The following is a 15,724-nucleotide window of genomic DNA, read 5'->3' as shown; positions in this document are numbered from 1 at the left end:
TATGCAGTAGCTCGAATACTTGAATTAAATGACTTTACGTAACTTTTACTTTTCTCTACTTCATTTTCCAAAAATGATTTGAAAATAGAGGGGTTTAAAAATGTAACGTAGCTTCCAAAGAATAGAAGGCACTGGCTAAAAGTTTAGTCTTTCAATACTTCTGTTTGCTAATGAATGCCTGGAGTAAACAAGCACTCTTTTACCCACAGTTTCTGCAAAGCGCTTGCCTTTTGTTTCAGACCCAGTACACTCGGCTGAATGAGGTAATGCCTACATCTCCTAGGCCAGGAATGTATTCAGATTGGGCACTGAAACAGAGTAGGAGGATAATACCTGCTCTTTGGTAAACACAGGGTGAACTTCGGCTCTGCTTCCAGATTGCTGTGCTCGGAGGAAAGAATTAGGACTGCTTGTCTGAACACAAAAAAATCACTTCATCAGTTTAGCAACCAATTCAAAGCTTCACATAGGTGCCCCCAAATGCATTAAAACCACATTATGTATACATAAATACATGTTTTAAATTAAGAGTGTCTTGTGACAAAATTGCATCAATTTAAGTGAGTCAGTTAAACACTACCCTGTCCTCAACACAAATACTGTTTTTAAATTCACTCATTTAGAAGTAGGTGCTGAAGCAGGTTTCCTGAGGTAGAGGCTGAAAGGACCCTGGTTCTGACTGAGCTGTAGCAACCCTCTGAAAAATAAAAAAAAACCTCTCTGCACAGCGATCATGAAAACACAGACTTGTTTTGCCAAAGAAAGCTCCTCTGCATTCCTGACGTGATGTTAAGAGTTCAGAATAATTTTCTTTAGACATCAGACAAGGACAATTTTCAGAAGTACATTAAATAGTATTTATTGGGTTTGCAATTTCAGGGGCAAAGCTATAATCTCAGTCCCAGCTATTCACACACTGTGGCACATGTTCTTTCACCCATTCAACAAATGAACAATAACATGGAACATCATAAAGAGGCGGTTTGAAAAAAAATCCCTATACTCTCAGTTTTGAAAACAGGAAACAGACTGAAGTCTTGTTCTCATTCACAAATACATTTACCTTCTTGATTAAACACAGTATGCTTTTATGGAAGAACAGACTCATCCTCCAGATGTTTTGGAGAAGGTATGGGATGGCTGATCTGAAAGAAAGTAAAACTATGGAGAGCACCGAGAGCGCTTTTCTGTACAAGCACAGTGACAGCTGGACGGTTAATGCAGGCTTCAGGCTGCAAATAATTCCTCAGAAGAGGGAGGGATGCTACCAAATATGCAGTTGGGAAGAGCCCCTCTTCTTGGGAAGCCTTTGTGTCTGGGACTGATTCTGTGGGTGCACCTGGTCAACAAACCATCAAGAGCCTGCCTGTAAAATCTTATGGCAGAGGTTGTTTTCATTTACACCATGGCGACCCTTCTGCATAGTAAAAAAAGGCAGCACACAATATACACAGATCCATATTTACAGAATAAATGGCAAAAGAGGAAATTAGATACAGTGACACTTATGTCCAGGCATTAACAAACAAGATCCCTTGTGTTGATTCAGGGGTTATTCACAGTTCCTTTAAGCAAGTCCTTTTCTCTGCACATGGGTTCTCTTGTTTTGCTAATGAGAGCCAGCAGGATGTCTCACTGTAAGAAACAGATGCTTGCTCTCCCTTAAACCATGGTCATGACCTTCAGAGAGGCAGGTTGGAATCTCCTAATCTTCTTCTTCAGTGCTTTTGAAGCTTTGATGCGACAGATTTTGGGCACTGGGGGAAGAGGCTTGGAAGAGGCCTGGACAGTCCCCGATTGTCTGACCGAACCTTCGGGCCAAATCAGCTCACTTTCATCCCCCTCGTCATAGTCAAGGGCAAGGCTGCTGCTGTTACTGCTGCCACCTGAATCGCTTTCACTGGACTCGCTGTCCCCGAAACGGTTAGCCGTGAAATCGCTGACCTCCCCTTCGCTGGTCTCTGCGATGGTGGAGTGAAAGAGGGAAGCGCACTCTGCAGAGTACTCGGAGTGGTCTGACTCGCTTTTGGCATAAGCTCCGTGGCGCTGGCTCTTGGGGCGAGCCCTCACGCTGACAGTGCGCAAGACGCCAGCTCTCCTTGCTGGCTGCCTCGGTGCTCCTGGGCCAAAGCTACTCGAGAGGCTGGCCAGGTGGGCCTTGGCAGAGATCTCCACTGTGGACTGCCACTTGCGCTGCTTCTTCTTGTTGGCTGTGTCTGCGCAAGCTGCTTCGAGGGAATACAGCGCGTTGGCAGAGGTTCTGTAAAGCTCTGGCCCGGGTGGCACTGTGGGGAGCCTTACCTGCACTGGGAACAGGCTAGACTCTGAGCACGACCTGCCGGTCACGTCACCAGAATACGAAGGTCTCCGCGCGAGGCTCTTGGCTCCATGTGGTTTTTGGGGCTGATTCCACTCTGCAGGCAGCCTAGCAGCCCCATGGGACCCTCTCGCCTTCTCCACGCAAAAGGCTTGCTTCCCAGGCCGTAGTGCCTTTTCACTGTTCCTCCTCTTTATCTTCACCGCCTTTGTTTTGGAGCTGGCAAACTTGACCCGGACTTGGTGGGATTCTGCAGGGACAAACTGAGCATGAACAAACTCACCCCGTGCCGCTCGCTCATGACCCCCGGCGTTAGCCAATTTGGCATTGCCGCACCTTTTGAGGGGCAGCTTTCTGGGTGGGATGGCTTTAGCGTTCCAGGTGCCCGGGCTGGAGTCCTCCTGGCACAGCTGCGAGCAGGATGAACTGCACTCCACGCTGCTCTCCGTCGCTTCTGCCAGAGGAGAGCCCCTTGCTGCTGCCTTGGCAGGATAGCAACTATTCACAGCTGATGGCTCTGCGTCAGGCCGAGTGGATGGCTGTTCTTCATTCACATAGCGCACGGTCTCCTGCTGCTTGGCACATTCCCCCTCTGGCACCTCCCTCTGCAGCTTCCCTTCAGCTTTGTTACTTTCCAGAGAACTCACTTGTTTTTCCAGCTGGCTACTGCTGCTGTTAATTTTCACTCCACCCGCGCTAGGGGTTATAATGAGTCTCTGGTGCATTGTGGCTGGCTGGCTCTTTGTTGAAACCCACTCACTGGCATCAGCCCGATTGTTCCCTTTGCATCTCGTCAGCTGCAGTAATTTATTGATGTAACCCCCTGGCTTGGCCTCAGCGGTTGGCCTAGTCCGAATCAAGCTGGGACCTGCTGCAATAGGCATGGGTTTGCTGGGAGGAGCCTGGAGGTCTGCTTCTGGGGATGTCCCCACCAGGGAGAAAAGGGGACTTTGTAAAGCCACCGCATGAAGGGGGCTTGGGTAAGGATACACGTCGATGCCATTCTTGGAGACCAAGTCGTTCTGGAATTTGGGGTCCACGCTGAGCAAGGCCATGTCTCCGGCATGGCACAGAGGCAACATGGATTTGGGATCTGTCTCTTTCTGAAATCTAGCGTCTGCTGGAATGAGTCTTTCCAAGTCACCTACACAGTGGATGAAAATAAATAACCTAATTAAATCACAGACAATTACATTCAAACTGGCTTATGCCAGAAGTGCCATTTCAGAGGGATGTGCTAGCTTTTACTCAAATCAGTAGCATGAATGAAGAAAATAGTCTCAGTCCTCCAAGATCTCTGAATTACTCCAAGGCTTTTATTTACCTGAGCATAACGGAGATTAGAATGGCTTTTAATGCCAATAATAAAACTCATGCCCTTGCAGGGAATTTAAATTGTGCTACTTGGATGAAAGTAAATCTGTGCATATATAAAAATGTTCCAGAATGTCACAGACCAAGAGGAACCCAACCAACTAAACAAAAATAAGGGATCATTTTTATTTCTTAACAGAGATAAAAAGTGAATCCAACAACTAGAAAGCCTGAAGCTGAATGTCACCTAGAATTATCCAATACAACAGATACAGTTTTCGAACACTTTCCCCCCAGGATAGGATAAGGACTTCCTCTGGATATATGACTATAACTCAGAAATTCATGAAATTTCCAGCATGCAGAGCCAATGGTATTTTTTTTTAAAGTAGTTAAATATGAATTCCAGCTTTTCCTCCAACCCTTTTATATCATGTGTCTTGGAAAAATCCATAGCACTCAACCACCTGCTTTAAGAGGACTTAAGCAGACTCTAGGTTATAGTGTTTCTTAACCTCTTAAATGCTGGAAGCTGTAGTTTTTTATTCTTTTGCATCTTGGTTTAGTAAGGCATTAGTAAACAGAAACACTCAACGTGCATGGGAGAGCCATTAAGACTCACATGTCCCATAGGCCAGAGTGACATGATTCTACTTTTCCTTAACCCCAAATCCAATGAAACCTCCTAACCAGATCTCTCATTTCATTTGATAACATTACCAGTCTCATCTCAAGTAAGTAACTTCTTAGAGTATTTAATTCCAGAATGAAATATTGAGAGGTTTTATTAAAAGGCAGAAAATCAGGAATGCCATAATTCTTTGTGTGGATTTTTTAAAAATCAACCTTAAGGACGTAGAAGAATGGACTAAAAAATCTTTACTTTGAGAGAGAAAAAAAATCTAAGGGTAACTACTCAGGCAGATGGGAGGCTCAGACCCTGAATATGGCATTTGTGGCCACCAATTCAGATCTCTTAAATTTCAGAGTACTGTCAAGGTTGCTGTAAGTTACACTTGACTGCTGCACCTTCCTCTCAGGAGCATCTCCTGTGCGCTGAGAGGACAGGCTGTGTTCTTGTGTGAAGCAAGACTGTTCCATCCAGAGAAGTCATCCATCCGATAGAGTGCTACGGTACCTCTGGTACCAAGAGTACTGGAACCATCTGCAGCTAGCTTGGATTTCTCTGTACAACAGTGCAGTCTTCAGAGCCAACAAATCCCCAGGGAACTGATTTCCTGGCTGCTTCATGCTACCAGGAAACCCAACCATCAAATCTAACCACATATTTCACTTACAGTGACTCTTTCTGTCCTGTGACAGGAAGCTTTTGAAAGACTTTGAAAGTTGGCATTGTCTGCAGCGTCCTCCCTAAGGCACTTACAGACCTGCTACAGCAAAGGTTGGGATGATGATTTCTCAAACAACATATTTTCATAAAGCAAATTCTTTAGGAAATTGTTGGCAGCGTGTAGTGGTGCTCTCTTGTGCAAACAGACCAGGCAGGTGTCAAAAGAATGCTGTGCTTGTGGTGTCTCAGCAAGCTTTCCGCTTGCCACTGAAAGAAAAGGCAATTGGTTTGTACCTGCAGCTACCTGTGGGGACAAGCTAAGAAGAGGAAAAGAGACAATTCTTCCCCTCTCAAAATGATGCTTTTCTGAAGTAACATCTTGCCTCACTTCCTGCAATGTGGTCAACTTTGCGAGCATTGTTTCTTCAAGGCTACACCCACTCCTACCCCACTACTTATGCTTCTCACACTGGAGGAAGTAAGAGGCTGTAGCCAGGAAGAAGGGAGGTGGTGGTGGTGGAAAAAGGAAGGAGGACTGAACGAGGTCTGTAGCCTCATTCCTGCACCCCTACTTAACATCTGCTATCCCTTTTTCTGCTAGTCTGTCTCCATATTCAAAAACCCGTCAAGCCCTGGGGGTCTTAGCAAAATGTTGCAAGGCAGGAAAGTTTCTGATAAAACAAGAAGTCTGTCATCTGAACATGGAAGCCACAGATCATCAAGCTCAGCTCCGTCCCCCACCTCTGAGAAGCCTTGAGAAGACTTTGCTTTTATGCTATTATTTAGCACCATCGCTTCAGGTGTGTCTGCACAGATAGGTACAGAACAGGCGGTCTTTGCTTCTGCTCCAAGCAAGCTAGAGGTGAGCTAGCTCAGGTCAAGAAACTGTGGGAATGACTCCAGAGTAACACAGTACTTGAAATGATGTTCCCTACGGCTTCCCTGTTTCTATAATGGAACTGTCACACATGTGGCTGGGTCACCATATGAACTAACACAAGGCTGCTCTGAGGCCATGGAAGCACCCAAAATAAGTGATATGATGTCACTTCACAGACAGCTAAACAAGAGATTTGGAATATTAATGGACTTGTCCATTTTGTCTAAAGGTATGATGCAAAGTCATGGTTGATCCACTATTAGACTCATGACTGGTTCCTAGACAGTCAGTTAACTTTCGGTGTCTCGTATCCCTAACTGTATGTAACAAATTATGAAAAAGAGTGTCATCTGAGTCCACACTGATTTGAATAAATACAGCAAGGTATATGTAAGTATTATCATACTCATTTTACAACAGATTGAGAAAACAGGCACTAAGTCTGGAAGCGTCTTTTTCTCCTTAGATTTCTGTAAAATCTTTCTCAGTACAATGCAGCACCTCTAATTTTGAACTCCCCTTGCATTTTTCATACATCCCTGCATCTTCACACAAGGTGTTTCAAATACTGCAATTTTTCTGATTTCCCAAGTAGGTAAATTAAAAAAAGTATCTCAACATTCATTACAATTTTATCTCATGCACTTAAATATTCTTCCAAATCTAAATGCATATGTCCTCATACTTGTTATTGTTTAAAAGTATCTGAGTATGGAGACAAGTGAAAGTTGAACAGGAAACGGTTTGGCTCTGTGGTTTTGATTAATTCCCACTTTGTGTATGGAAAATGAGTGCTATGTATTGGTTACACATTGGTATATTAGGTCCTAAAAATAATAACCAGGATTCTGCCCTTCTCTTGAATGAGTATCCAGTTCTGCAGTCGATTACCTGTGGAAACTGGCCTCGGTCGGGACCTGGCAGGAGTCCCAGAAACGTCTATGCTAGCCGTAATCCGACATCCATCACTGACATAGGTTCCCTGCTGTTGGAAGCTGGTGGTGTGCACAGTAGTTTCGTCTGCAGACTTGGGTCGGTAATCAAACACACTGAGCCTTGCTTTAGGGTGTTGAGAGCCGGGCAAGAGACTGGTGTGGGAGGAGGAGATGGACTCACTGTACACAGAGGTACAAGAATTGGAGAGCGAGCAAGAACCACCGTCGCTCAGGTCATAGAAGCCTGCAGAGTTAAAATAAATAGGAAGATATTTCTTATTTACAGTAACTAAACATGCTCTGTAGAAGAAAAATGCAAAGAATAAAATAAAACTTCTTTGTTACGTGCCACAGGCCTAAATTTACGATCATTTATTTGGGTAACTTTAGCAGAGGTATACTCTAATTCAACCACCTTTTATTGGGCTTCTGCATATTTACTTAGGCCCTGAGCCAGCTTGGCACGCACATGCATGCTTAGTTCTGAGGCTGGGATGGGGTGAAGTGCAGCACCATCACGCCCAGTTCTTCACTGGAGAACGTCTTTGGGGACTATTATGCAACTGGTGTAAAACAGGGCCATCTTATGCTGTTGTAACTTGTGCTAGGTGCATACAAGCACAGCTTGGATGGGAAAGTAGAGTAAAACTAGCCTGTGATCAGAGCTGCCAAGTCTGTGATAGCTGGAACATCTAAGGGCAGAGAACAGAGGGTATCTTCCCTCTCCAGGTCTTGTGATCATTGCCAATTAATTATGGAAATATTAAAAAAGGCTCGTATAAATTCAAGATAGGAATTTTTCTTATTCCTCTCTATATAAAGCAAACAGAAAAGGAAGCTGTTTCCTTTTGAACTGCGTGCATGGGCCTAAGCACACACTCCTGAATTTAGACACTCAACAGAAACTTGCACTTCGTATATCCACTCTGAGTACCAGGCTGCAAATCCATATGCTGTAAATAAAAAAAATTCTTTCCTTGTCTCCCTAAAGACTTAATTCTGTTTAAAAAGCAATATTCCCATTGTGCCAGACTAGATAACAGAAACTGGTTTTAACAGACATCCTAGCTATAAAAGTCTGTAGTACAGCGCTCTCTGTGAACCAGACCAGAAACCTGAAACTCAATCTCTTTCTGTCCATGAGAGCGTTAGTCAACAAACTGTTGGGGTGTTTTTTCTCAGTGTCTTTTAACAGAGCTATTTCATTTTTATGTAAATGATCAAACATTCATTTGGCCAGAGCACTGCCAAATCTTCAAAGCCTTAGCAAGGTTCAGGACACTTCTTGGATTCAAGCAGAGCACTGACATGGACGTTGGTCTCGTTCACTTCTAGTAAGTACTCTAGCCACTTTGCCAATGGTCATTCTGCACTGGACAAGGTAATTAATTAATAAATCTGTCTCCTCCTCCTTCCATTTGTGGCTAAAATGTCCACTTTAAAATAAAAAAAATCCAGAAAAAAATACTGTTTGAGTGAATAAGCATTTTCTAACTAAATCAGGAAAATTCCCACCAGCTCTGTGAGTATGCTCTGCACCAGATGACTACTCTCCACCTCAGCCATGGGGCACTGTTTCTGACCAAACAATACAGAGAGTTTTGCTTAGCAGCTGACACCCTTCAGTTCTCCTAGCACCACAACCCTGGGAATAAACGACCAAGTGCACGTTACCTGAGCTGGGCCGGCTGTCACTATCCAAGTATTCACTGGAGGTCTTACTGACGTCCAATTTCAGCTCACTTATTCGCTGATCTAGCTGATCCAGGTGGCTTTTCAAGCCGACATCCTGTCTCCTCAAACGAGACTAATTCACAAGTTGAGGGAAGAAGGAAGAAATGAAGAATAATCATAGTTAGAATCTCAGCAGCAACACATGAATTCAGGCCATCTGTGCCGGACAGATTCTGCTCTCATGAAGTGTTCTGCTTAGCTAGGGACTGTTGCAATTGGCTCTCTGTAACGAGACTGACAAGTACAAAACATTCTGGTTTTTGGTATATATTGTCTTCTGCCCAGCTGAACATGTTCTCAAAACTTTTCATACTGAATATACCTATTTTAAAACTTTGGGTTTTTTGTTACACCTATGGCAGGAACTGTACCTTTAAAGTGGATGGCAATGTTTTAACTAATTAACATACTAATATATGCACTGCGTTTTGCCATACACTGCCTCTGAGCAGAGGATGAGATAAACGTTATGGATTGTCTGCATGAACTGCAAGATGCCGCCTGATGAAAGGAAACCGCTGTATGTAAAGGTACCTTATTGCCACACAAAGTAAAGGCAGCATACTCATTTCTGTAAAATCCTTGGCTTTGATGACACGTCTTTATAGTTGAAAGGCTACACTGCATGAATTGCGACATCTACTTTGCTGAAAGTTTTCCTTGCATGTCTCGTGGCTAGATATTTCCACACATTTTATGCAAGGAGAAGGTGGTATTTGAATACTGCTGTGAAAATGACTGTTTAAAATAAATGGGGTCTCAAGCTTCTGAATAATCCTTCAGAAGCCAGCAACAAGGTCCTCTGCCTACTGCAATCACTGACCAGGCTGATCTCAGCTAACAGCTCCCGCAGTTGCTCCCCCAGGGTTTGTGCCGTCAGCTTGGCGAGGCAGATGGCCAGGCGTTAGGTACCGGCCAAAGAACCACGGCTGGTTTCCGTCACAAACTTCTCACGTGGCACTTGGCAAATTATCTAGGCCCAGTCCTTATTTAGGCAGCTTCTAATTATATCACACCTCACCATCCATCCAACAGCACTTTACAGAAAGGTGGTCTCTTGAAGTTGGTTGTAAAGTTGTGCTCACAGACCTCAAGGGGCTGGGTTTCCACTCGGTAATGGCAAGAAAAACATGACTAAGATTCTTCTTTATGTGCACGTTTCAGATTTAAAAATACAAGTGGCAGTTCTAGAAGCATTTCCAGCCCCAAATATGAAAAAAATGTAATCTAGGTCCCTTGAGCTAATTAAAGTATCTGCAAAATTAAACGACATGCAGAAAATCAAAATTAGTATGTACACATTTTCAACTCCAGCTTCCTTGTGTTCGGATAATTCAGCTTTTAATATTTGCATTTTTAGGTTTCTCCTTAGCTATAAATACTAAAAGCAAGGAAAGCTAAGGTCCTAAGGCAATTGGTAAATGATTAGATACTGGGATTCAAGGAAAAAAGACAGATGTCCCGAGTCTCATAAGACAACTGTTACGGCTGGTGATGCTGCTGAGATGAATGAAAAAAGTATTTCTAGTGTGCTTTTATGGAGAACTGGAGGAACACATAAGACACAAGAAATAAAGCCCCTTTTTGTCAGTGTCATGCATCTAGGAAGGCTTAAGCTCAAGAGGTTCACTACTGCTTCTTAGGAAAACCTGTGGTGATTTTCCCTCTTCCTCTTTCATATAAACAAAAAGGAAGGGAAGAACTGGATAATAAAGGAGATTTTCTATCCCATCTGAATGATGAATGTATGACCTCCTCAGTACTTCTTTATTTCCTTTATGGGGAAAAAGCAGAAACATGCCATGCCTCCTTCAATCCCACCTACTCAGGAAATCACAAAGTTTTGGTTTCTCGGCTGGAATTAATTGCTTAATGATTAATGTTTTGCCAGCCAATCCCTCAGTCTGTGGTTTCTGATTAATGACAGAGAGGCCACAAGGCTCTCAGGTATTCAAAGATTATTTATTATACCTCCAGGTTCTGTCTGCGCTTTCACAGCATTTTAACCAACACACGATTTACATCATCGTTTTTAACCCTTTTATGGTGTCTCACACCATTGGGTTTTCATGTTTCCGGCAGACTTCGTAGCTTTGATCTTTCAGTTAACTCCTTCTGCACTCCAAGGCGAGGAGCATTCCTCAAACCATTTGGATAAGGATTACTTTTCCGGTGTGTTTGCTTGAGGTTGTTATTGCTCTAATAACCACACTAAGCAGCACCCAGAACAATAAACCCTAAACACACTCTTTCTCAATTCACAACATTAATTTTACATGAGACCAAACCTTGCAGGTGAAACCATCTGTTTGCTTTGGGCAATGCAGCTGTGAAGACTTCTGTACGCTGCACAATGCAGGACCAGACTTTCCAAATCAACTTGTACTATCAGTGGCCTGCAGTTTTGGGGAGCCAAATGTGGGATCTTGTCATAACGCTCACTTTTCAGAAGGAAGAACACTCTGAAAAGCAGGTTTCTTTAAGTCAATGCAAATTGGCACTCCACATCAAGGCACCAAAACCCACTGGTCATACTTGACTATTCTTCTCAGCTATTAACCTCTTCAGTTAAAGGCGGGGTTAGACATTTATTGGTTGTAGATTAGCACCTGATAATTTTATTAATCCAACTGGATTTTGGAATGGACAAAAGATAGCATTAATCTCATCTAGCTGTGCACATCTAAAATCTATTCACCCTTAGGTCTTTTTGTAACTGATGGTGCAAAGCAGCCAGTTTCAGAGGAAAATTAATCTCACCTATCCCAGACCCTTATTCTACAGTGAGGTGAATTCCTTCTGGAAGCACCTCTTCCTCAGTTGAAAAAAAACTTTTAAGTTAGCTTAATATTTAAAAAAAATTTTAAAAAATCCCTGGTTGATGAGATGTTTTCTTCTATTTAAAACTATCTAAAGGGGGAAAAAAAAATCTGTGCAAAATGCAGGGTACCAAGTGTTTGGTTTTTTTTTCTCTTCAGTATAATGTGTCCCTTCTCACATTCTTATAACATCATGAGCCACCTGAAAGCTTGCAAAACAAAATCGTTGGATTCAAAATAAATCAACCAATTTTTATAAATTTGTTCTCTGTGGAAACAGCTGAGAAAATACTGGATGCTGCAGCCTTAGATATCTATCTACTTTGACAGTGAAAGTGTCATAATTTCTTTCTTTGTATTAGCCTGAATTTGCACCTCTTCTTTTCCCTCTATGTCACCATGATATCATTTGGCCAAGGGACTAGTTTAGCACCTCTGGGATCACTGACAGTAGATGGCATCACTTAACTCTGCTTCTCTTCTGCTACAGAGACTTGATCCTGCCTGCACTGTGCAGCTGCCAGACAAGCCCCTGGCCACCAAAAAAAGCCACTGGCTCGGGCAAAAAAGGGCATGACTGCTAAGGGCAGCAGAAAGCCTGCAGCCTTGCTGCCTACAGCAGACTGCTGTAAAGGCCAGCTGCTGGCTGTCGCTGGTACCTGTTGTTGGGGAAGAGACTGGGATGCTGGAGTGGCATCCACACGTAGTCCCTACAGCATTTGATGGCTCTGGCTCTGCTCCACTCATTCCCGCTAGAGGCACTTGACTCCTTAAGGGCACTGCATCTGCTCTTCTGTTCTCACCTCACCATTACAGAAGAAGCCTGGCTTGACTCTTTACCTGCCTCCTTTCCATCGCTGAGATGCCTTGAGCCAGCTCCAGCTGATACACCTTCCCCATTCTATATTGCAAGGACCAAACTTTTAATGAATTAAACCATGTCCACGCTAAAGCCCAGGGCTACAGCCCTACCTGAAACTTGGATCAAGATACACTGCAAGGCAAAGCTGCATTTACATTGTTCATGAGTTTCTCAATGTGAAAGCTTATAGAGCAGCAATAACATATGCGATCGTCCATGGGCCAAGAACAAGAACGATGAAGAGGTAACACTCCCTGAGCAATGCTGTGCTTTGCATTTTCTGCTGTTTTAGTTTTAACTTAATTTCCTGTGATCACGAATTTTCAAGGGTTTTGAGTGCAATAAGCTGCTCACGAGTCACTGAGAAACAGTTTTCAGCCTGTGGTCGCCGAGTTCGTAGGATCTGTGGACTACTTCTAACAGGACTGTGAAAAGCCTGTTTTCAACTGGGTTTACTTTGCTATTGAGCAGCTTTGAGGTATGCACCTCTACTCAAATATATGTCTGCAATTTGCAGGGGAAGAAACCAATAAAGGTACCAGGTACGCCACTCTGAAAAGCTTCCAGCAGCCACGGGTCAATCGGAAGAGCTTTGTATCACTACTCTAAGCATTCGCACAATCGCATTTTTGCTGAAGAACCTTCCCCTGGATTTGTGTAGTTCTGAGTCATCCCTCTCAAGCGTTTTGAACACTTCCCTCCCAAGCACCCCCAGCAGACACGTTGCCCATAATCGCACTGGCACCTACTGGCCAAATCCATCCCTCTCCGGCCGTGTGCTGAGTTACTCTCGTCCTCCCGGCTCCTGCATTTCTAAGGGCAGCAATTAAGGCCAATTTTTTCTCCCATTTTAACGGCCAGTTTCTCCCACATCCTTGGAAAGACTTGCAAGGTGCCAGTAAAGTCCTGACAAGCTACTCTTCTATTTCCATATTTTATTCGAAAAATATATAAACAAATGAGTAATTAAAGCACAACAGCTGACATGAAAAAAGAACAGTCACTATGGCCAGAGGTCATTGGGTGTTTCTGTTAACCCAGTGATCCCAGACACGAAATAAATGCCTTCGATTCCTTTGTTTAGTTAAAAAAAGAAAGAAATAAAGTAGAGCCATTAGTTAAAATTATCAATGACAGGTAATCAAGTGGTTGGCAGTCCACATGTCCTGCATTTTTTACTTTAATCAAGATATGCCCGCTGCTGTGTTTTCACAAGTGGTGGCTAGGTTTCCCTGAAGGTTAAAGCCAATTTTATTCCCAGATACTGCCTGATAAAGCTGCCTCCGGGGAGCGAATAACCGTGCTCTTTTCACACCTGATTGGTAACTGGTGGCCAAGCCTTGCACCAGTACAGGGAGGGAAAGGGCTCTGAATTAAGCCCGAGTCACCGAAGTGTGTAATTGCCCATACTAGAGATTAAAGCCCTTTACCCTTTGATTGTTGTCTCACCTATGAAGCTCCTTTCAGCCACAAGTCAGGTTTTTTTTTTTCTTTCCCAAAGAACCCGTGCAAGCGGCCGGCGTGACACTTCAAATACAAGGCCTGGCATTCAGTTATTCTTCTCTTTTGATCACACAATCCGTGGCGAGAAGAAAGTACTCCTGGCTCAGGAACCCCTTCGTGCCGGATTGACTCCCACCGGCACACAACTGCATGGGCGCACAGAGGTGTACGTACACAGGTGTATGTACAGAGGTGCACGCACGCAGAGGTGTAAGTACCAAACCCCTGGGCGCTCAGCCTATTTAAGCGCATCTCCCTCTGTGTGTGTCGAGCCCCCCCCCCGTTCAAAAGGCTACTGCCATTAAGGGCCGAGCGCTGGCAAGGGCGATACAGGTATGGCCGAAGTTAGCCACCTCCTGCGCCTCGGCCCCGACGGACGAGCCACGCCGGGTAACGGCTTCTCCTCAGCGCTGCGCCTGGCACCGAGCCCTCTGCCAGCGCTACGCGGTTCGGGCGGGGGAATGCGCGCCCAGGTGAGCCCCGCCTGAGGAAAAGAAGCGACCGTTACAGCGGCGGCCGCGGTGCCCGCAGCGAGCCCCAACGAGCGACCCCGCGCCCCGCCGCCCGCACCTGCCCGCGGCGGAACGGCCGCCGGCGGGGCGGGGGGAGCGGCCGCGGCCCCCCGACTGCTCTCGGCTCCGAGACGGCTCCGGCGGGGGAGCCGGGTGTCGGCGGGGTGGCCCGGTCCGGCCCGGCCCGGCGGCGCTCCTCTCCCGCCCGCCCTCAGCCCCGCCGCCTCACAGGACGCCCGGAGGCGGGAAACGGGCCCCGCGGGGGGGCGGCGGGGCGTCCCGTCCCCCGTCCCTTACCAGCTGCTCCTTCAGGGCGGTGAGGGTGGCCTCCAGCCGGTGCTCCTTGCCGTGGGCGGCCAGGGGCTGCGCTCCTCCGCCCGCCGCCGGCCGCTGCGGCATGGCCAGGGCGGCCCGCACCAGCTCCCGCTGCTTCTCCCGCAGCACCTGGAGCTCCTGGAGGCCGGCCAGGGCCGCCTGCAGCCTCTCGCCCACCCGGCCGCGATCCCAGCCGCCCGCCCGCGGGGCGCCCAGCAGCATCGTCAACGCCGGGCCGCGACACCGGCCATGGCAACGGGGGGGCGGCGGGGAGGCGGCGGGGCTGCTCCCGCTCCGGGCCGTGCCTGCGGCGAGGGCCGCCCGCCCCGCTCCGCGGCTGGCGGCGGAGCGAGTGCGGCGGGGCCGCGGCGGCCCCTGCGGTTTTGGAGGAGAGGTGGGGACGGGGGAGGGAGGGAAGAGAAGAGGGCTGCGGCTCCGGGCAGCGCCGGGACCACCTCCCGGGGAGGTGGAGAGGAGCCGGCGCCCCCGCGTTCCCTCCGCCCCGCGCGGGGGCGGCTCCTGCCCGGGGCGAGGGGGGGCCCAGCCCTCGCCTCGTCCCTCGCCCCGGCGGCGGGGACGGGCGCGGTGCCCGCCCTCCCCCGGCCGAGGAGCGGGCGGCCGGCGCCGGGGCGAGGGTGCCCGTCCTCGGTGCCCGTCCTCGGTGCCCGTCCCGGCCCGGAGAGGGCCCCGGGGACGCCGCGGAGGTCGGAGCCGGCCCCTCGCCGTGCTGCGCCCATGAAAGCGGGGCGAGGATGCCGGGGGGCGAGCGCTGGCAGGTACGACGTCTGCCGGGCAAAACCGCGGCCTCGGAACCCCCGTCCCTTCCCCTCTCTGCTGGTGTTTCCCGTAAGGCGCGGGCGCTGGCGCTCCTCGTCTTGCTCTCCAGAAGCCAACCCGGCTGGGATCTAATCGCACAAGTTCGCTCTCTTGTACCGAATCGCTGAGCGTCGTCGCTTCGGAAGCGAGACGGAGACCTGTTTTGCGAGGTCAGGCTGTGGCTCAGCCTCCCTCCCAAAGTCATTTGAAGGGCTCAGGATTTGCTTTAAATGAACACACAGTCGGTCATGGAAATCCAGGACCACGGTGCTGTTGCTACCAAGAAATGCCTGCGTTTAAAGCTCCCGAGACAGGCAGTCGGTCAGCAAGGCCAGCACTTGCAGTCTGTAGTGATGCAGACGGGGAGAACAAGCCCTGATATCAAGAGTCTGATGAACACAGTGGAGACCGTGCTACAGGAGACTG

The 15,724-nt window shown here is 47.2% G+C and overlaps 1 protein-coding gene across 1 annotated transcript; it reads right to left on the bottom strand.

Moving 5' to 3' along the window:
- Positions 1-843: 843 nt before the first annotated feature.
- On the bottom strand, positions 844-15,467 carry DACT2 (dishevelled binding antagonist of beta catenin 2). Its single transcript, XM_030035769.2, is given in 5 exon segments — positions 844-3,461; positions 6,694-6,981; positions 8,412-8,544; positions 14,465-14,883; positions 14,886-15,467. Coding segments are annotated over 5 exon segments (2,973 nt in total). The 5' UTR covers positions 15,220-15,467; the 3' UTR covers positions 844-1,662.
- Positions 15,468-15,724: the final 257 nt, after the last annotated feature.

This window comes from Aquila chrysaetos, chromosome 13 (assembly GCF_900496995.4).
Source record: "Aquila chrysaetos chrysaetos chromosome 13, bAquChr1.4, whole genome shotgun sequence".
In the NCBI taxonomy this organism is placed as follows: Eukaryota; Metazoa; Chordata; class Aves; order Accipitriformes; family Accipitridae; genus Aquila; species Aquila chrysaetos.
Note: the sequence above shows the minus strand (reverse complement) of the source record. Positions and strands in the feature narration are given on the sequence as shown.